Here is a 20,837-nt window from a genome sequence, read left to right as displayed (position 1 = left end):
CATCTCCTTTTTTCCTGGTCTGAGAATAATCTCTCCTGTGCTGAGCACGGTGCGAGAAGATTGGAGGCCAGCGGTCCTCTCCATAGATGAGTCAGATTTCATAGCAGAACCTACAGATTTGGGGGGTTTCCTGGCTTCTCAAGGAAGGCCTTAATGTAAGCTGAGATTCCTGCATCTGCCAGGAGCTATTCTTGTTTACCTGGGAGTGCTGCTAGGAACTCTGAAGCAAGGTACCAGGCTGTTTTTCCCAGGAGCTGTGTGACTCCTTCAAGTTCACCTGGGCTCTTTAAAGCTGTCTGGTTATAGTCTGTGCATATTCTCAACGATGTTTCCATTTATGCCCCATTAAAAGAAGAGATTCTTATTGAATTTATGCAGGTAACTACATTGCCATAAAATAAGAATACTTGCTAAGAGTTTCCAAATTCTGGAAGGATCAGGTAGAGAGACAATATAAACGTTTCACTTCGGCTTACCAAGGTATAATTTGCTAAATTGCTGTCATAATTCAATGACAGCGAGATGTTTCCTTATGTCTAGAAAAACAAAGATTAAAAGCCAGCATTGCAGACAAAAAGCCGTAAAAATGGAAAGTATCCTCAACCCTTCACTCGGCCCTGTGTAATGAATCCTTGTTGATCTTAAACTGTCTTAAACTTCCATTGGCAGTTTATGAAGCCATCAGCTTCTCCGTTAGGATTCTTCAATTCCTTACTCAGTGTGGTGGTATGAGCTGGAGGTTATCAGAAACCTGTGATTGTCGAAAAAAGACATTTCAATGTAAATGAATTAAACATTGAGTTCAAAACAGTTTCTCAGCCCCGCCAGCTACATTTCAGTGGCCGGATGTGGCCAGCGGCTACCACACCGAGCACGGTAGATACAGAACATTTCCACGGTCACTGGAGGGTCTGTGTCAGGACTGGCTTAGATTGCTTAGGTTTTCAGAATTATCACACTAGAGCCCCTCGGGCTTCCCTGATAGCTCAGTTGGTAAAGAATCCTCGTGCAGTGCAGGAGATCCCAGTTCGGCTCCTGAGTCGGGAAGATCCCCTGGAGAAGGGGATAGGCTACCCACTTCCGCATTCTGGCCTAAAGAATTCCATGGACTGTATGGTCCTTGGGGTCGCAAAGAGTTGGACGCAACTGAGCGACTTTCACTATAGGCCCTAGACAACGAGGATTTGGGCTGGGCACTGTGAGATCCCTCAAGAGCACAGTCTTACAGAGCATCTTATCAGTGTGTCTTGGGGACTCTTGGCTCCAGGCAGGGTCCTCTGGGCACTTCGATTCTCAGCTTGGCCGGTGCCCGGGCTGCAGGACACCTCCTCTGCCTGGGCTAGATTAACCAGTCTCTGACTGCTGACATTCGGCAAATGGAGACATTTCCTGGGTACTTCCGCCTGTCACTCATGGTGCTGAGCGCTTTACGTAGAGGAGCTCAGATAACCATTAGCAGATCCCTAGGAAACAGGAGCTAATATGACCCCAGTTTATAGGGGAGAAACCCGAGGCTCGTGAGAGCTGTCTTTAAAGATTATTATTTTGGTTTCTGAATGTAAACCAGGACTCTCTGGCTACTCTTTACATTCCACTTTTTCAGCCTCATGGAATTCAAATTTTCACAAAATATATCTTTAAAGAAAAAAAGTACAGTGGTTTACGTTTCTGTCAAAACTGCCGTTTCATCAGAGAGCAGCTTGCTTTGTCCACTGCAGGAGCTGGCAGAGAAAATTCTCCAGGTCAGAGATGGACAGACTATGGCCGTCCAGTCCACAGCCTGTTTGTGCAAATAAGGACTTTTCGGCACAGTCACGTCTATTTCTTATGTGAGTCTGGACTGCTTTAATGCAAAGTCCTTTAGCTGCGATAGAGACTTATTGGCCCAGAAAGGCTAAAAATCTTGCCATGAGACCCTTGAAAATAAAGGTGACTGATCGCTGCTTCAGTATAGCTTCAGGATTCAAAGATAAAAGATTGAGCCAAAGGGTGTTCTAGGGATTGCATGTGGAAGACAAAGGGGGGAGGTGAGCGTCTTGGATGCCTTCATGGAATCTGGCTTGAGCCACTGGAGGTGCCAGGTTCCACGGTGGGAATGATTTGGGAGACACACCAGTGGGTTTATAAGGGTTCATTTAATTTAGGATGTGTTAGACTGAATTAGAGCCAAGTAAGCCTCAGCAAGTGCAAGGAGTATGTGTTTAAATCTGCAACTGTTTTTTCAAGCTGCCTTCATATACACCCGGGAGCGTAGCGCTGCCCATGACTTCCGATTTGTGGATCAAGCTTAGAACTTGATGGTCCGTTAAGCTATTCATTCATGTATTCAAAAATATTTTACTGACACCATAAAGAAAGCCAATGTATGAATAATGAACATCACAGGTAATTTCAGTACACATTAGATAGACGAGATCAATATCCTTAATATGTAAAGAACTCTTATAAACAGATAAGACAAAGACCAACCACCCAATCAGAAGTGGGGACAGAGGAAACAGTAATCAGCAGTGAAGAAATGAAACTGTTTCTAATTGTGTTTTGACCCAGCTTTCGTAAAGACTTTAAACTGTGTCCCTATATGTGGCCTTGGCCTGTCCACATCCGCTGTCAGTCAGAGTCTCCTCTGGTCCTCTTTGGGAAGGGCGGCTTGGAAAGAGCTCCTCCCAAATTTGAAATGGACGTATACTCTGATGCGGTGCCTTCCGTTCTAAAACCTGTCTGATAAGCTTCCAACTGTGTGCAATGACACACTTTCAGAGAAGGTTAGTCCAGTCATGTTGGTAGTAAGAAAAGCCCAGAAGCCACCTAAATGTCCAGCCTTTGGACACTGGTTATACAAATCACGGTAAAGTCACTCCGTGCAATAGTCTACTGCTGTTAAAAAGAACGAGGCAGTACTGTATGGACAGATATGACAAAATTTCTAAAATATATTCATTTGTTAGCGAAAAAAACACAAAAGCAAGAGTGTGTATGGTAGGATATCACTCACGCTAAAGAAAGAAACAGAGGGATGGGGCAGATGAAACGTATTTCTGTTTATTTAAATACACACATGCATATCCATGCATCAGTTCAGTTCAGTCGCTCAGTCGTGTCTGGCTCTTTGCGACCCCATGAATCGCAGCACGCCAGGCCTCCCTCTCCATCACCAACTCCCAGAGTTCACCCAGACTCATGTCCATCGAGATGCCATCCAGCCATCTCATCCTCGGTCGTCCTCTTCTCCTCCTGCCCCCAATCCCTCCCAGCATCAGAGTCTTTTCCAATGAGTCAACTCTTCGCATGAGGTGGCCAAAGTACTGGAGTTTCAGCTTTAGCATCATTCCTTCCAAAGAAATCCCAGGGCTGATCTCCTTCAGAATGGACTGGTTGGATCTCCTTGCAGTCCAAGGGACTCTCAAGAGTCTTCTGCAACACCACAGTTCAAAAGCATCAATTCTTCAGCGCTCAGCTTTCTTCACAGTCCAACTTTCACATCCATATATGAACACTGGAAAAACCATAGCCTTGACTAGACGGGCCTTTGTTGGCAAAGTAATGTCTCTACTTCTGAATATGCTATCTTGGTTGGTCATAACTTTCCTTCCAAGGAGTAAGCGTCTTTTAATTTCACCATTTGCGGTGATTTTGGAGCCAGAAAAAATAAAGTCTGACACTGTTTCACCATCTATTTCCCATTAAGTGATGGAACCAGATGCCATGATCTTCGTTTTCTGAATGTTGAGCTTTAAGCCAACTTTTTCACTCTCCGCTTTCACTTTCATCAAGAGGCTTTTGAGTTCCTCTTCACTTTCTGCCATAAGGATGGTGTCATCTGCATATCTGAGGTTACTGATATTTCTCCCGGCAATCTTGATTCCAGCTTGTGCTTCCTCCAGCCCAGCATTTCTCATGATGTACTCTGCATAGAAGTTAAATAAGCAGGGTGACAATATACAGCCTTGATGTACTCCTTTTCCTATTTGGAACCAGTCTGTTGTTCCATGTCCAGTTCTAACTGTTGCTTCCTGACCTGCATATAGGTTTCTTAAGAGGCAGGTCAGGTGGTCTGGTATTCCCATCTTTTGAAGAATTTCCCACAGTTTATTGTGATCCACACCATCAAAGGCTTTGGCATAGTCAATAAAGCAGAAATAGATGTTTTTCTGGAACTCTCTTGCTTTTTCCATGATCCAGTGGATGTTGGCAATTTGATCTCTGGTTCCTCTGCCTTTTCTAAATCCAGCCTGAATATCTGGAATTTCATGGTTCACGTATTGCTGAAGCCTGGCTTGGAGAATTTTGAGCATTACTTTCCCAGCATGTGAGATGAGTGCAATTGTGTGGTAGTTTGGGCATTCTTTGGCATTGCCTTTCTTTGGGATTGGAATGAAAACTGACCTTTTCCAGTGCTGTGGCCACTGCTGAGCTTTCCAAATTTATTGGCATATGGAGTGCAGCACTTTCACAGCATCATCTTTTAGGATTTAAAATAGCTCAACTGGAATTCCATCACCTCCACTAGCTTTGTTCGTAGTGATGCTTCCTAAGGCCCACTTGACTTCACATTCCAGGATGTCTGGCTCTAGGTGAGTGATAATTAAGCATACAAGTAAATGAATACATATTTATCTCTGATGGCATAGACAGGAAATTGGCTAACGCTAGTGGAGGTTACCTTCAGTAGGAAACATGGCCGGGAGAGCTGGAGGGGAAGGAGATTTTCTCGTTTCTGTATAATATTTTATCCTGTTGGAAGGTTTCGCCACTCTTGCTGAACCCAAGCCTCCTCTCGATCCATTCCCCCTTTCTTCCAGGACATGAAAGCTCTGAATCTCAGCTGGAATCCTGCTCCCGGAAGGGAAGACAGCATTTCTCAGTGAGCACCCCTGGGCTTCCCAGTGGTGCAGTGGTGAAGCATCGGCTTGCCAGTGAAGGAGGCATGGGTTCCCCTGGCTGGGGAAGATCCGCTGGAGGAGGAAATGGCAACCCACTCCAGTATGCTTGCCTGGAGAATCCCATGGACAGAGGAGCCTCGAGGGCCACAAGAGTTGGACATGACTGGGTGTGCACTCAGGGACCATCCTTAACAGACAGCCCAGGCGAGGTGTGCCCATCCACAAGTAGGTCTCAACTATCCCCAGCAGGCCTGGGAGGTTGAGGGGCCATCTTGGGGGTTTGAGAGTAGGCCATTGTGCGCAGCAGTGAGTGTGTGGGTGTTTGGGAGAGGGGTCACCGCGTGCCTGGGGGTCACTGTGTATCTGAAGATTGTGCAGGGCGGCCCCCCAGACACCAGTGCCACCCCCGCCCCGGGCATCCAGGCCCTTGGGTCTCTGTTGCTCGGCAGTGTAACACGGTTCTTCCCTGTGAACCCCACGTCCTGTCTCCTGGAAGACCTGGGCCCGGGCGGGGACCAGGTGGAGGAGGGGCACTGGCGGGGCCCAGGTGGAAGCCCCTCCAGGGAGACAGTGATGCCGGGACGCTGGCTCACGGGGTGGGGGTGTGAAGGCAGAATTTCCAGTCCTGCAACCCTGAGGACCACAGAACCGGGCCAGCGCGAGCGCTTGGGGCACTTCGTTTCGGGCCCTGCTGGAGCCGCTCCATCTGAGCCCCTGCGGGCCGGGGCGGGGTCGCGGGGCGCGAGCCGCTGCTCCCGCGCCGCCGTCGCGGGGGTCCCCAGGGAGCCCCGGCGCGGGACGCCAGCGAGCGGCGCGGTGCAGCCCGCCCGGGCTCCGAGCCGCCGCCGGCCGGGGGGGCCGTCCCGCCGCCGCGCCTGCGAAGGGTCTGCGCCATCCGGGAGAGTGCGCAGTGCGGGGCGGGGGGCGGCGGGCGCGCGGGGCGGCCGCGGGGAGCGCGGCGGCGCCGGGCCGGGAGGTGCGGGTGCGCTGCGGGCGGCGGGGCGCGCGCGCCGGGGAGCCCCCCGAGGAGCCCGCGGCGCCCCGAGGGCGGCCGCAGTCCTCAGACCCTTCCGAGGCGCGAGGCGGGCGGCTCGTGGTCCGAGGGCTCCTCGGGCCGCCGGCGAGACAGCAGGCTGGAGGGCAGCGAGGAGGACTGGGCCGTGCGGGTGAGGGCCTGGCTGGGCCTCCTGCCGGGGCAGGTGCAGGAGGAGCAGGCGCCCGGCCCGGAGCCGCCCGGAGGTACGAGGGCTGGGCTGCGCGCCGCGCGGCGCCCGTGGCGGGCCCGGCGCCCCGGGGAGGCGGCGGGGCCGGGCCGGAGGGAGCCCGGGAGGCCGACCGGGGCGCGCCTGGAGGGGAGCCTGGGCGGGGCAGAGGGGCAGGCGCCCCCCGCGGAGCCTTTCGGGGGGGGGGGGCACCGGAGCCAGCGGGCGCGAGGCGCGCCTGCCAGGCGTTCCGGAGCCTCGGTGTCTGCGCGCCGCGCCTGCGGCCGGCGGGGCCCGGGAGGGCGCGGAGCGCGCCGCTGAGGGGGGCGGCCTCGGGGGGAGACAGAGGGTCTGCCCCGGGGGCCGGCCCGAGGGGACCCTGTGTCTGGAGGCCGATTCCGGCTTGGCAAGCGTGTCTGCCCAGGCGTGTGTGTCTTTATGCCCCCGTGTCCAAAGTATCTGTTTGGAAATAGGTGTTTCTGCAAGTTCGTACGTGCGTGTGTCTGTGTGTGACTGTCTGGACTGTCTGCTTTTTCAAGCTCCGCGAACCTGAATATGCACGTTTGTGCGTGTGGATTTGTGAGCGGGTCTTAGCGTTTCCAAAAGGCCCGCGAGCTGAGGCGGTGTCTGATTTTCCAGGAACGTCTGTGACTGCAGTGTGGGTGTGGATATGTGTGTGTCTGTGTGCATGCCTGGGTGTCTCTGAGGGTGTCTGAGAGAGACACGCCAGGGTGTCTTTCTGCATATCTGCCTGATTTGATTTCCTAGTAGGTTTCAATTGTTCCAAGCCTATACTCCCAAAGGAGTGATTCTGAGGTTTAAAGAAAACCATCTGGAGAGAGTGCAAAGGGGAGGGACCGGGGTCTGAGAGGGGGCGTCCTCTGGGGGGTGGGTCCCCAGGTGAGACTGAGGGTGGACCCTGGGGTGTCAGACAGAGGTGGTCTGGGTGTCCCATAGGGTGTCCTTTGAGATCAGAGCGTGCAAAGGTGTGTGTCCTCAGTGTGTGTGCCTGGAAGTGCCCAGTATTTGAAGCTGTATCTGCACGTCTGCGTGTGTGCGTGTGCCTGAGTTTCCCTGAACCTCAGGATGTTCCTGCCCATCTGCGTGTGCTTCAGGATCTACAAGTGTGTCTTCATTTGCACACGTGGGGCTCTGGGGCCAGGGGTGTGTCTGGGAGTTGTTGAGAGTGTCCTCCTGGGAGTCCCGGGCACGGGGTCAGCTCCCAGGAGGGAGTCACTGTGTGTCTGTGATCCTGCAGGACCCACCCCTCCCCCCACCCCCGAGGGTCCCCAGCGCCCCCCACCCCTGGGTCTCTGAAGGCGGAGCCTCTGTGCCTTTCCCAGGAAGGCCTGGCCTGGACAGTGGGGGAGGGGCGCTGGGGGAGGGGCTTTGTGCTGAGGTCCAGTAGGGACACCTCAGAAGAGGGACAGTGGTGCTGGCAGGCTGGGGGTCTTCCTGGATGAAGAGGCCCGGGACCCCCCGCTCCAACGAGTAATGAAATTGCAGTGAACATTCCAACGACGCCTGTGCGGGTGTCAGAGACCGTGTTAACCACCTGACTTGCTGTTTGGGGTTTGCCGGGGGGCTTGTGTCGCCGAGCAACCGAGCCGCGTTCATTCTCTTGGGTTTGTCCACAGGCTCCGCGGGCATCCCCAGAGCCAGCCCTGTCCGGGTGTCAAGGAAAAGCACCGGCCCCCCCATCCCGCTCGTGCCCAGGGTCGAAGAGAGACCCGGGTCGCGATGTCAGTCTCGAGGTCAGTTCTGCGGCTGCGGTCCTGAAGGGTCTCCGCCTTTCCAGCAGGATGGCGCTGCAGGGGGTCTCCGCGGGGAGCACGGGGCGGGGGCACCCAGGGAAGATGTGCGGGGGCCTCCTGGACGGTGGGGCGCAGGGGCGCCGGCTGGGGGCCACTGAGGCACAATGGGACGGGCAGAGGGGCCCCTTGAGGAACCAGGTCTCCCTGAGGGTGGCCTCACCTTCTGAGCCTCACGGCCCCTCCCAAGTCTGAGGGTTTCTGGAGTCACCAGGAGGAACAAAGACTGCAGCCGGCAGAGAAGGCTGGGGTGTCTGCAAGAGGGGGTGGCGGGGACCCCCTCCTGCTCCCCTGGTTTTCAGTTCAGTTGCTCAGTCGTGTCCAATTCTTTGCGACCCCATGGACTGCAGCACGCCAGGCCTCCCTGTCCATCACCAACTCCCAGAGTCCACCCAAACCCATGTTCATTGAGTCGGTGATGCCATCCAGCCATCTCATCCTCTGTCGTCCCCTTCTCCTCCTGCCCTCAATCTTTCCCAGCATCAGGGTCTTTTCAAATGAGTCAGTTCTCCGCATCAGGTGGCCAAAGTATTGGAGTTTCAGCTTCAACATCAGTCCTTCCAATGAACACTCAAGACTGATCTCCTTTAGGATGGACTGGTTGGATCTCCTTGCAGTCCAAGGGCCTCTCAAGAGTCTTCTCCAACCCCACAACTCATATTAGGGACCACAGGGGCAGACCTGTGGACTTCTGAGTTTGCAGGAGGAGGCAGGACTTTGCGGGGGGCCACTACAGGACCCAGGAGAGGTCAGGTGGGGGTCATGGTCCAGGCACAGCCCTGACCGAAGAGAATATCCAGAAATTATTTCTGGGGGGCAGTCCAGAGGGGAGTCTGCGGCAAGGGAACTTCTGAAGGCGTTTGGAGGTCCTCCGGGACGCCTGTGATGATGCCTGCTGACTAAGGCCTTGGAAACGGGCTTGTCGACCTCCAGGGATCTCGGGCGTCATGTCTGGTTGTTGGGGGGGGGGCGCCTCTCAGAGGGGAAGCCTCCGGGGAGGCTCCGGTTTGTGTTTTCATCTCTGGGATGGCAGGGCGGCGTGTCCCCAGGTGGCTCTCGGTTCTTTTGAATAAACCTCTTGGCGCCCCGGGTGCCTCTGCCTGGAGAGCGTCCTGGAGAGCCGGAGCTCAGGAGAGGCCCCGAGGGGTCACCGAGATCCTGGGGGGGGGTCATCCTAGCTCTGAGGGCTCCGGAGGGCTGGCCCAGTTCTGAAGCCCACCTGACCTGGTGACCCGCCCCTCGTCCCTGTGCCGCAGCGGCTCGGTGACCCAGGGGGCTTCTCCCTCCCGCAGGGTTCCTCTCCCCCGGACGACCTGGCCCAGAAGGAGGCCCTGGACTGGTGGGGAGGGGCGCCGGGGAGGTCAGGGTCAGCTTGGAGGGTCCCAGCATCAGAGACAGTGATTCAGGGAAGGTGGGTGGGAGCCGGTGGGGGGAGGCCCCCTGACCCCCTCCCCCAACAGCGATAGAGTCGGAGCCGACACACGACTGCCTGGGTCTGGGTCAGACTGTGTGCTCAGCACCTGGCATGCATTTAATCCTGTTTAATCCTCGCGTTTCATCATCCTGCTCATTTTGTGGAGGGGAAAGGTGACAGCACAAGAGGTCAAATACCCCTAAACGGGGGCTTTCCAGGTAAAATACATGATAAATACTTAAATTGAAATTTCAGATAAATAATGAATTACCTTTTAGTATAGTGAGTGAGTGAAGTCGCTCAGTCGTGTCCGACGCTTTGCGACCCCGTGGACTATAGCCTACCAGGCTCCTCTGTCCCTAGTACTAAAGTGGATTGCCATTTCCTTCTCCACCGTTTAGTATAAGTACGTCCCAAATATTCCCTGGGACTTGCCAATACTGAAACACCATTTACAGGAATAAATACAAAATGAATTCTCATGTCATGTGGAGACACGACCCATGCAGTGTTTGGAGACCCTGATGCTAAACAGTGATCTGGGTGTCTGAAACGCAAACCTCAGGGTGCTGTGTCTTTCTTGCTGCTGTTGTTAAATCTTGAGATCCCCAGCCAGTGACTGGCAGGCTGGAATCCCCCAGTTCTCACCCCAGACACACTGGCCCACGTCCTGCCCAGGGTGGTGCTGGGGCAGAGGTGGGGTCCCCACACTGAGCCTGGGCCAAGCCCCCTCCCTGCAGGGCTGGCCCCGCCCCAGGGCTGTGCTGGGGGGTCTGGGGCCCGGCCCCTCCCCTCACTGTGGTCCTGAGGGCGGGACCGAAACCTCCTGTACCTGGAAGGGCAAGGACAGGAGGGGAGGGCCTGTCTGAACCCGTTGGGCAGGCTGCCTGGTAGTCCCCTGGACGGAGCTGAAAGACAGCCCTGGTACTGCTCCACAAGTGCACTTACTGAGTGCCTGCTGTATGCCAGACTCCATTAGCCGAGCTGCAGCTTCCTGGTCCCAGCACTTCGTGTCACGGTTGTTCTAGTTTTAAAGGGGGGTGAGCCCCAGGTACCACGAGCCCTGCCCTTGTCCTCGCCGGGCGCCATGACCACTGCTGTCCCCAGATCACACCCTGGGCCTTGGAGGAAACCAGCAGGAGGCATCGGCAGCTGGTGCCCTTGGCTGCTGGGGACCTGGAGACGTGGGAGGGGATGGAGCTGCTGAGGCCACCCGAGCTCTGAGAGCCACACCCGGGCCGCCCGGCTCCACCGCCCAGGCACTAACTGCTCTGTGTCCTGTCTGCAGGGAGCAGTGGTGCCATGATGCTGCCTCTGAGCACCATCGGGGGCCAGGGAAGGGAGGAGGTGCAGACCAGGCCTCCGCAGAGAAGAGGTGAGACTCGCGTGGGGCTGAAACTGTGGGCAGGGGGGAGTGGGGAGGTCTCCAGGCGATGGGGAAGCATGGAGCCTGAAGACTGGCCCCAAGCCCGAGTGCCTGCCGCTGCTCCTCTGAGGGAGGGGTGCCTGAGGGGCGCCCGGCCGCTGTAGCTGATGCGACGATGGTAGGACAGATACTGGCCCAATCCACCGTGTCTTCCCCCACGTATTCTATCAAATCTGTAGCAGTCTGTAAGCATCACATAAAACACAGACATGCCTCTCCATCGCTCAGCTTTATAGTTCCTTCCCCAGACACAGCTACTTCCCAGCTCCTTGTCCAGTCTTCCAGAATGTTCTGTGCTCACTCATGGAGACAAGGATGTGTGTGTATCTGTTACTGTGTATTTATGTCTGATATGTGGGTGTGTACCACACACGCAACTTTCACTCCCACAGTGTTTTGTTTCATTTATTTCTGCTCTGACACTGAGAATCTTCCGGTCACAGTCCCAGGGCTTTCCACACATCCAGTCACGCATGCTTCACAGTGAGGGAGGGACAGGAATCACCTCCTTTTCCAGATGGGAAATCTGAAGGGTGAAAAGTGCGAATCATCAGCTCACGGTGGGATCTGAAGCTGTCTGGCCTGGGGGTCTCGAGGACCCTCCCCCACAAGATGGCCACTTTGTGTTCCAGCTGCCTGGGATCCCACGTCCCTCTGTGCTAGATGTGTGCTAAGTTGCTTCAGTCATGTCTGACTCTTTGCAACCCTACAGATTGTAACCCTGCGTGGCTCCTCTGTCCATGGAATTCTCCAGGCCACAATACTGGTGGGTTGCCATTTCCTTCTCCATGGGATCTTCCCGACTCAGGGACTGAATCCTGGTCTCGTGTGTTTCCTGCACTGGCAGGCGGATTCTTTACCGCTGAGACTTCAGGGAAGCTTAACCAGGTTCCTGCAGGTGGCCATCTGGGTTCTTCCCAGTCTTTGGCGATGACAATAAATGCAGGTGGAAGTCAGACAATGCTTGGGTCACATTGCACACAGCAGAGTGGATCCAGGGCTACATGTTCAAAAAGGGAGATGGCAGCGTCTGAGGGGACGTTTGCACAGGTGGCCTGGATGGTCCTCCAGAGAGGCCAGCTTCTGTTCCCAGGAATGGAGGAGGCTGTAAGGAAATAGATGGATTTGCGGGCAGCTTGGAAATAGCAGGGACTCTCACTCCAAATCGACATGTCTGTCTTCTTCAGGGAATCCCAAGTGTCTTCTGGAGAGATGTGCCCCACGGGCACCTGCGTATCAGCTGTGCCTTCCTCCTGGGCACGGGTGCCCCAGGGCATCACTACCTCCAGAGCCCCTGTTGTCCAAGTCCAGCCCCTCCACTCACTAACGTTCCCTGCCTGTTCCCTGCGGACCTTCAGGATGCAACTTCATGCATCTCTGCAGGCATTGCTTTGCAACCTCCTGCCAGTGTTCTACCCTCTCTGTTTCCTTATCTCTAAAGTTGGATGAATACAGTGCCATCTCAGAGAGTTATCTTGAATAACCAAACAAGCTAATACCTGCAAAATACTTAAAAGCGTGACTGACACACAGCAGGTCCTCCACAGGTATTAGCCATCGTCACTGGTTTCACGATGAACATCTTATTATTTTCGAGTTTCGCAAGCCTCAGCAGGCGAGAGGGCCTCATGCCTCTTTCTTCCTTGCTCAGCCCTGCCTTTTGAGAGCACTACTGGTCAGCGAAGGGAGCCCAGCAGGAAGAATGCAAGAGTGTCAGCCAAACGGGTGCCGACGTGTCCCATGGTGAGTCTGCTTGTTTTCTCCTTTGACTAGAGAACCCTGGGCCTGAGAGGTCAGGCTTATCGGCCACCCTCTCTGCCCAGCAAGGACCCTTGGGTAGTGGGTGCCCCTTGCCCCTCCCTCGTCCCAGATGTGGCCCCATCCTATGAAGAGGATGGTTTTCCTTGAGGGTGTTGCCCTCTTTGCTGCCTCCTTCTCTTTGCTAATTCCAACCTCTGCTCCAATGTCACCTCCTTCATGAAGCCTCCCTTCTCACTGCCTCCCCAACCCCTTGCCTTGCTGAATTTCTTCCGCATTATAATTGCTACTTGAGATTAGACCATCTATCTATTTGTTCCTAATCCGTCTCCCTTATGAGAGCAGTTCAGGGGGAGGATGGCAGCAGGAAGCCCCTGTGTTGCTCAGTGACATACCCCCGTCTAGATCAGATGTAACCCGTGTCTGGCGCCGTATACACTCGGGCTGATTAAGTGAAGGAATGAATTAGGGACCGGTCCCTCCTGCAAAGGCAGCTGTGGCCTTGTCCACCTGGGTACCTGTCCTCCTTCTCCTGCTAACCCCCTTGACTTTTCTGGGGGGACCACCTGTCTCCACGCACTTTGGGTGGATCTGATCCCATCCTCTACCCCTCCAGGTACACCCCTGACCAATCAGGGCCGGCAGTGCCGAGGTTCCCAGTGATTGGCCCTGGGCTGGCACGTGACTCACCCTTGGCCAATGAGGCGTCGGCTCTGTCTCTGGGCTTCTTAACGGGCAGGAGGGGAGGCTGGAGGGACCCTGGTGAGAGGAGTCAGGGGAGGCCCTGGGTCAGATGCCTGCGAGAACGTCTTTCTTACAAGTGCTTGCAACAGTCCCGGGGAGGACTCTTTAGAAATTATATTAGAAAAGAAAGTACGAGTCACAGACGGTATAAAGATCATCCAAATTCACCAGTTGCTAACATTTTTTCTATTTACATATTTTCTTTAATAAAATAAATAATATCTATGTATATATTATACACATATATGTATATTTATTACAGTATATATACACATAATATACCTAAGTGTGTATCGCCTTAGAAAGATAATATTCTATTACATAGGGGTGGGGATATTGTCACCTTCCTGCATTCAGCCCCGATGCACACTTCATCTTATCCCTGTACTGGTTTTGATATTAATAATTTGCTACATACTGTCCATTTGGCATTCTTTTCCCTCCAACACAAGGCCTAGTCCAGGGCAGAGATTGTACTTAGTAACGTATCTGTAGTTTTCTTTAAGCTAGACAGTCTCCTAAGCCTTGTTTGCCTTTTACGGCACTGACCATTTTGAAGTCCAGAGTCACACCCATTCCATATTGTGGTTTATTGGGTATATTTTTGACCATCTCCCTGTGAATGAGATTCAGGATAAGCTATGATCTCTGGAGCACCACCTAAGTGATGCCGTGTCCTTCTCAGAACATCACACTTTGATGCACATGAAGTCTGTGCGCCATCACTGGTGATGCGAGTTTTGATCCATTGGGCCAAGATGCTTGTGCCATTTCTTCGCTGAATAATATCTGACTTTCTCATTTCTAATAGGAACTCATTGGAGAGACACTTGTAGATGCACTAAATAACTTAGAGAGAATCTGATTGGTCCTTCCAGGTCCTTTGCTCACCACTGAACCAATCATCAGCTATCCTAGAAGCAGAGACCATTCTGATTGGTCCTTCCTGGTCCTTTGCTCACCACTGAACCAATCATCAGCTATCCTAGAAGCAGAGACCATTCTGATTGGTCCTTCCAGGTCCTTTGCTCACCACTGAACCAATCATCAGCTATTCTAGAAGCAGAGACCATTCTGATTGGTCCTTCCAGGTCCTTTGCTCACCACTGAACCAATCATCAGCTATCCTAGAAGCAGAGACCACTCTGATTGGTCTTCCCAGGTCCTGTGTCCTCCACGGAACCAATCATCAGCTGAGGTGATGCAGGACCCTAATGGCCCCAGGCCGGGTCACCTGACCATGGGAATGCGAAGGGAAGCCGATCCCTCCCTTTCCCCATACCTGGAGAACACAAGGAAGGATGAGGCGGTGATTCTCAGCCAGAGATGGTTTGTCCCTCAGGGGACGCCTTCAATGTCTGGAAACATTTTTGTTTGTCACAATTGAAGGGGTCGTGCTAATGACATCCGGTGGCCAGGAATGCTGCTTAGCATTTCTGCAATACTCAGGACGCCGCTGCCCCACCCACCGCAAGAAAGCTCTGGACCCCAAATGTCACAAGTGGGAAGGGCTGGTAACCTGGGAATAGGAGAAGGGCGGTTCTGCAGAGGTGAGGGCACCATGTGGAGGGAACGCCGTCCTGCCCACACCAAGCTTTCCAGCTGGCATCCCAGCCCTCTGAGGCTAAGGGCCCCAACTCCAGAGTCTCAGCGCTGAGTTCAAACCCGGCGTCAGCCACTACCAGCTGTGGGACCGGGGACCAGTTCTTGAACTTCTCTGTGGCTCAGTTTCCTCATCTGTGAAACAGGGCGGTAGGAACTGCACATGGGATTACTAGGAGGATGGAGCGGGTTCACAGCTGTGCTGCGCTTACCTGGGAAAATGGGCTTCCCAGGTGGTGCTAGTGGAAAAGAACTCACCTGTCAGTACAGGAGACACAGGTTTCATCCCTGGGTTGGGAAGATCCCCTGAAGGAGGAGGGCATGGCAACCCACTCCAGTATTCTTGCCTGGAGAATCAAAAAGCTTATGTTCTCATTTCTAATCCTGAGTGCTGCATGTTTCCCACCTATACGTCTGATCAAATGCCAGAGTGGGAAAGCTTACCAGTGCCTCCCTACCCCCATTTCCTCATCTGCAGGATGGAGAAACAAGATCAGAGGCCACCTCGTGAGGATTAAATGGGACCTGATATGTCATTCAGGCTAAAAGCGTCCTAAATGCTCAAAAACCATTGGATAGAAATAGCAGTCCTCCCAGAAATCACTACAGCTTCAATACTGCCAGCACCGTGGGTGATGCTTTCTATTGGGAAGAAGTGTTTAATTTTTTAGGAAAGCAGATGGTTTTAAGAAAACCAGCAAAGCAAACATTGTCACAGCTGACGGGTTTCCAGCTCTCACAAAGCGGCAAACATTGTTACATTTAATGATCCTTTTTTTGGATTACCTTGTTCAGTCCTTACACGCCTCTGTGAGGGAGCAGTTACTTACAGTCCATTATACAGAAATGTAAACTGAGGCCAGGGAAGGGCAGGTTATCTGCCTCAGGATCCCCAGCTGTACTGGGCGAAGAAGGAATTCAACCCCAGGTGGGTCGCCCCTGAAGTCTGTGCTCAGCCCCTCAAACTAAGGGCGAGGGGCGCCTCCCCCCAGGGCAGTAAAGCTCTCCTCTCTCCTCTCTGTTGTCTTTCCTTCCAGCCCGGCTTTTGCTTCACTTTCTACATGGATTCGAAAGACTCCGAGTTTGATTCGCAACCTTCTCCTGGAGGTTCGAGAGCTGGCTCGAAGTACACCTCCCCTTCGAAGCCTCGCGCAAAGTACCAGGAGATCCAGGCCTGGGAGTGTCCCCTGTGCTGCCTCAGCGTCCTCTACATCTCCTGAATCCTGAGGGCCCCCCGGCCTCCCGCTCCAGGCCGCCTGCGCGCCCCCCAAACATGCATGCTGGGCTTCTGTGATGTGAAACCCCCAATATGGCGGCTTCAATAAACCCGACTTGCTGTCTCTCTCAAGGCTGTGGTCTGTGTGTGTGAAACCCCCAGGGCTGGGGCGGTGCAGCTCCGTGGAGTTGGGCAGCCAGGGTCCTTTGACCTCGGTGCTCTGTGCCACGTGGCTGGAGAGGGCTCACCCCCACACCCAGTCCACATTCTGGTTCGGGGCAGGTCGGGGAATGAGGAGAGGGGAAGACACGCTTCAGTCCTTCAAAGGGCGACTCCTACAAGAAGCCCAGAGCACTTTTCCTTACAGCTCATTGGCCAGAGACGGTCACGTGGTGACATCCAGTTGCAAGGGATGCTGGGAGGTGTAGTCCCTAGCCGGGCAATCCTGTGTCACGTAACAGCTGCCATCATTAGAGCAAAGTTGTTTGTGTACTTAGGGCAACTCGGCGACCCCGTGGACTGTAGCCCGCCAGGCTCCTTTGTCCATGGGTTTTCCAGGCAACAACAGTGGAGTGAGTTGCCATTCCCTTCTCCAGGGGATCTTCCCGATTGTGTCTCCTGCACTGCAGGCAGGCCCTCTACCCTCTGAGCCATCAGGGAAGCCCTTTTATAGCAAAGGAGAATGGCTATTGTCTCCACCACTGACGAGATCTGTTCTGTTCATTTATCCTCAGCACCAGGCTGTGGTGATTACACGAGTGAATAAACTTCTTCAGTTCTTCTCTCCCACGGACTAGGATCTCCTCCCTTTCTACACAAATATTTAGAATGATGAACATTTTAGAGCACCCTCCATGTGGGAGGCACTGAGCTAATGTCTTTACACATTTTGATTTCCTTAATTGCCTTCTATTATTACCCCTCTTTCTGAGATAAGAGAACAGAGAGTCCTCATCACTTGCTTCAGGTCACACAGATCAGAAGGAGCCAAGCCAACGTTCAAACCCAGGCAGGCTGGCTCCAGGATCCACGCCCTCAGCCATCATCGTATCCACCTCACAGAGGTGCGCCTGTGGAGATATCCAGGTGGTCACACAATTGTGAGTCAAAGAGCCTCTTTCAACACTCAGACCTTCCAACACTCCCTTCGCATAACTCTTCAGATGCTGCAGAAATACTTGGAATATTTGTGTAGCGTGTTTCTGTAGCCAGTTCACAACCACCACCACAAAATCCATAGAAGGTGTTCACTGAGGTGAGAACGCATACGGAGAGCTGTGAGTTTTCATTTTATCCGGGGGATTTAGTGGGGATTATAGCCCAGGAGACAGCCTCTCGGAGAGCTGTGAGGAACTGCTCCAAACAGGTAGGTGAGAGGTCAGTTTATATGGGATTTTTGGAAAAGGGGTCCACGCAATCACGTGCACCCCTTATTACAAGGTTCATGTTGGTTATAACGCATGGACATCTCCATTAAAGACTGTAGTTCTTTTCTAAGTAAAAGATGCAGGTTGGGCAGAAATGTGAACAGACATGCTTTTTTTTAAAAAAAATATATAGTTTATGAAAATTTAAATCCTGTGAAGTAAAATATAAAAATAGTAACATATTCTTGCTATATGTGCAAACTTTGAAACAACCACCTTTGAAAACAGCTTTCATGAGCCTGGGTATCTTTCCTATAAATTGGGGGTCATTTTTGTTCCTGTTTCCCAGGACTCTGGTGAAGGTTACCTGAGCTCGTCTATGTAGAGTGCTCAGCACCACACGTGAGAGATGGAACGTGCCCAGGACGCCAGTCACGCCACAGACCCTTCAGTGGCCATGGAGTTGCATTCAAGAGGGACCCGGGGTTCGTTTTGTTGCCTTCCGCGCAACAGCTTCCTGTGGATCCTTCAGTGTGAAGGCATCCCGGACATTTCAGTGGCCCAACAGGGCCAGCGCTGCTGCACTGGACACCACAGTCACAGAACATGTCCGTGGACACTGAAGGATCTGTGTGAGCACTGGCTTAGATCTCTTGTGCTGTGCTGGGTGCTCAGTCATGTCCAACCCTTTGCAACCCCACAGACTGTAGCCCACCAGGCTCCTCTGTCCACGGGATTCTCCAGGCAAGAATACTGGAGTGGGTTGCCATTTCCTTCCCCAGGGGATCTTCCTGATCCAGGGATTGAACCTGCAACCCCTGCATCTCCTGCACTGCAGGCAGCTTCTTCACCAAGGAGCCACCAGGGAGACGCTTTCGATCTCTTAGATTATCAGAATGACCATACACTGTAGCCCTCAGAAGTGAGGCTGTGGGCTCATTGCTGTGAGAGCCTGAAGGCGCACGGTCTCATGGAGCAATCTCATTGGTGGATTTTGGGGACTCTTGGCTCCAAGCAAGGTCCTCTGGGCACTTTGAATCTCAGGCTGCCCAGTGCCCTGTCCACAGGGCACCTCCCTTGCCTGGGCCAGACTAACCAATCGGTTACTGCTGATGTTAGATGAATGGTGACATTTCCCAGGCACTTCCGCCTGTCACTCATGGTGCTGAGCACTTTACGTAGATGAGCTCATGTAACTGTCACCAGAGCCCTAGGAAATATGAGCTAATATGATCCCCAATTTATTGGAGAGAAAAGGATGGCTCAGAGGAGTTTTTTAAAAACACCACCACTTTAAATTTTCTGCCAAATTCCACACTATGTGCCTATTTGTATGTTCAGTTCAGTTCAGTCGCTCAGTCGTGTCCGACTCTTTGCAACCCCGAGTCGCAGCACGCCAGGCCTCCCTGTCATCACCAACTCCCAGAGTTCACTCAGACTCATGTCCATCGAGTCGGTGATGCCATCCAGTCATCTCCTCCTCTGTCGTCCCCTTCTCCTCCTGCCCCCAATCCCTCCCAGGATCAGAGTCTTTTCCAATGAGTCAACTCTTCGCATGAGGTGGCCAAAGTACTGGAGTTTCAGCTTTAGCATCAGTCCTTCCAAAGAAATCCCAGGGTTGATCTCCTTCAGAATGGACTGGTTGGATCTCCTTGCAGTCCAAGGGACTCTCAAGAGTCTTCTCCAACACCACAGTTTAAAAGCATCAATTCTTCGGTGCTCAGCTTTCTTCACAGTCCAACTCTCATATCCATACATGACTACTGGAAAACCATAGCCTTGACTAGACATTCAAATTTTCATAAAATGTTTCTTTCTTTAAAGCAGTTTATCTGTTCACTTTTCTTCCCAAACTGCCCTTTTGCGAGAGAGCAGCTTGGCTTTATATACTATAGGAGCTGGTACAGAAAATTCTCCAGGTCAGAGGTGGGCAGACTATGATCATCCAGCCCAGAGGCTGTTTGTGTAAATAAGGGCGTGTGGGCACAGCCGCATTCATCCTTAGGTACCGTCTGGGATGCTTTCATGCAAAAAAGGAGCAGCTGCGACACAGACCTGATGGCCCAGGATTCTAAAACACCTGCCACACACCCTCTGGCCAAGAAAGGTGACTGACCCGGAACTGATGAGAGGCCAAACTGAAATCAGTACGGGTGAGGGCATGAGAACGGTTAGAAAAGGAGGGAACCCCTTGAACTACCCTGAATGCGGTGCACACTGTAAAAGATATTCTGTGTTTGAGCCCAATAAACATGCTATTAACACATACATGTGTTTCTACCTGTGTGGCATCTCCTCCTACTCTAAGCACAAGTTTAGAACCACTACTTACTCTTACTGAGCTGTTACAAATCCTAAAAGATGATGCTGTGAAAGTGCTGCACTCAATATGACAGCAAATTTGGGAAACTCAGCAGTGGCCACAGGACTGCAAAAGGTCAGTTTCCAATTCAATCCCAAAGGAAGCCAAAGTCAAAGAATGTTTAAAATACCACACAATTGCACTCAACTCACACACTAGCAAAGTAATGCTCAAAATTCTCCAAGCTAGGCTTCAACAGTACATGAACTGAGAACTTCCAGATGTTCAAGCTGGATTCAGAAAAGGCAGAGGAACCAGAGATCAAATTGCTGACATCTGTTGGGTCATAGAAAAAGCGAGAGAATTCCAGAAAAATATCAACTTCTGCTTCATTGACTATGCTAAAGCCTTTGACTGTGTAGATCACAACAAACTATGGAAAATTCTTCAAGAGATGGGAATACCAGACCACCTGACATGCCTCTTGAGAAATCTGTATGCAGGTCAAGAAGCAACAGTTAGAACCAGATATGGGAAAATGAACTGGTTCAAAACTGGGAAAGGAGTATGTCAAGGCTATATATTGCCACTCTGCTTCATTAACTTATATGCAGAGTATATCATGTGAAATGCCAGGCTGGATGAAGCACAAGCTGAAATCAAGATTACCGGGAGAAATATCAGTAACCTCAGATATTCAGATAACACCACCCTTATGACAGAAAGCGAAGAGGAAGTACAGAGCCTCTTGATGAAAGTGAAAGAGGAGAGTGAAAAAGTTGGCTTAAAGCTCAACATTCAGAAAACGAAGATCATGGCATCCGGTCCGATCACTTCATGGGAAATAGATGGGGAAACAGTGGAAACAGTGACAGACTTTGCTTTCTTGGGCTCCAAAATCACTGCAGATGGTGACTGCAGCCTTGAAATTAAAAGATGCTTGCTCCTTGAATGAAAAGCTATGACCAACGTAGACAGCATATTAAAAAACACAGACATTACTTTGCCGACAAAGGTCCATCTAGTCAAAGTTATGGTTTTTCCAGTAGTCATGTATGGATGTGAGAGTTGGACTATAAAGAAAGCTGAGCACCAAAGAACTGATGCTTTTG

At 52.4% G+C, this 20,837-nt stretch overlaps 1 protein-coding gene across 1 annotated transcript; it reads left to right on the top strand.

Moving 5' to 3' along the window:
* The first annotated feature begins 4,560 nt into the window (after positions 1-4,560).
* Positions 4,561-16,188, top strand: LOC121816448 (collagen alpha-1(I) chain). Its single transcript, XM_042231429.1, has 7 exons — positions 4,561-4,574; positions 5,213-5,402; positions 5,666-6,122; positions 7,723-7,839; positions 10,599-10,685; positions 12,388-12,479; positions 15,878-16,188. Exons 1-7 carry the CDS (start codon positions 4,561-4,563, stop codon positions 16,058-16,060), a joined length of 1,140 nt encoding a protein of 379 aa, XP_042087363.1. The 3' UTR covers positions 16,061-16,188.
* The last annotated feature ends 4,649 nt before the right edge of the window (positions 16,189-20,837 follow it).

This window comes from Ovis aries, chromosome 14, assembly GCF_016772045.2.
Source record: "Ovis aries strain OAR_USU_Benz2616 breed Rambouillet chromosome 14, ARS-UI_Ramb_v3.0, whole genome shotgun sequence".
NCBI lineage: Eukaryota > Metazoa > Chordata > Mammalia > Artiodactyla > Bovidae > Ovis > Ovis aries.
Note: the sequence above shows the minus strand (reverse complement) of the source record. Positions and strands in the feature narration are given on the sequence as shown.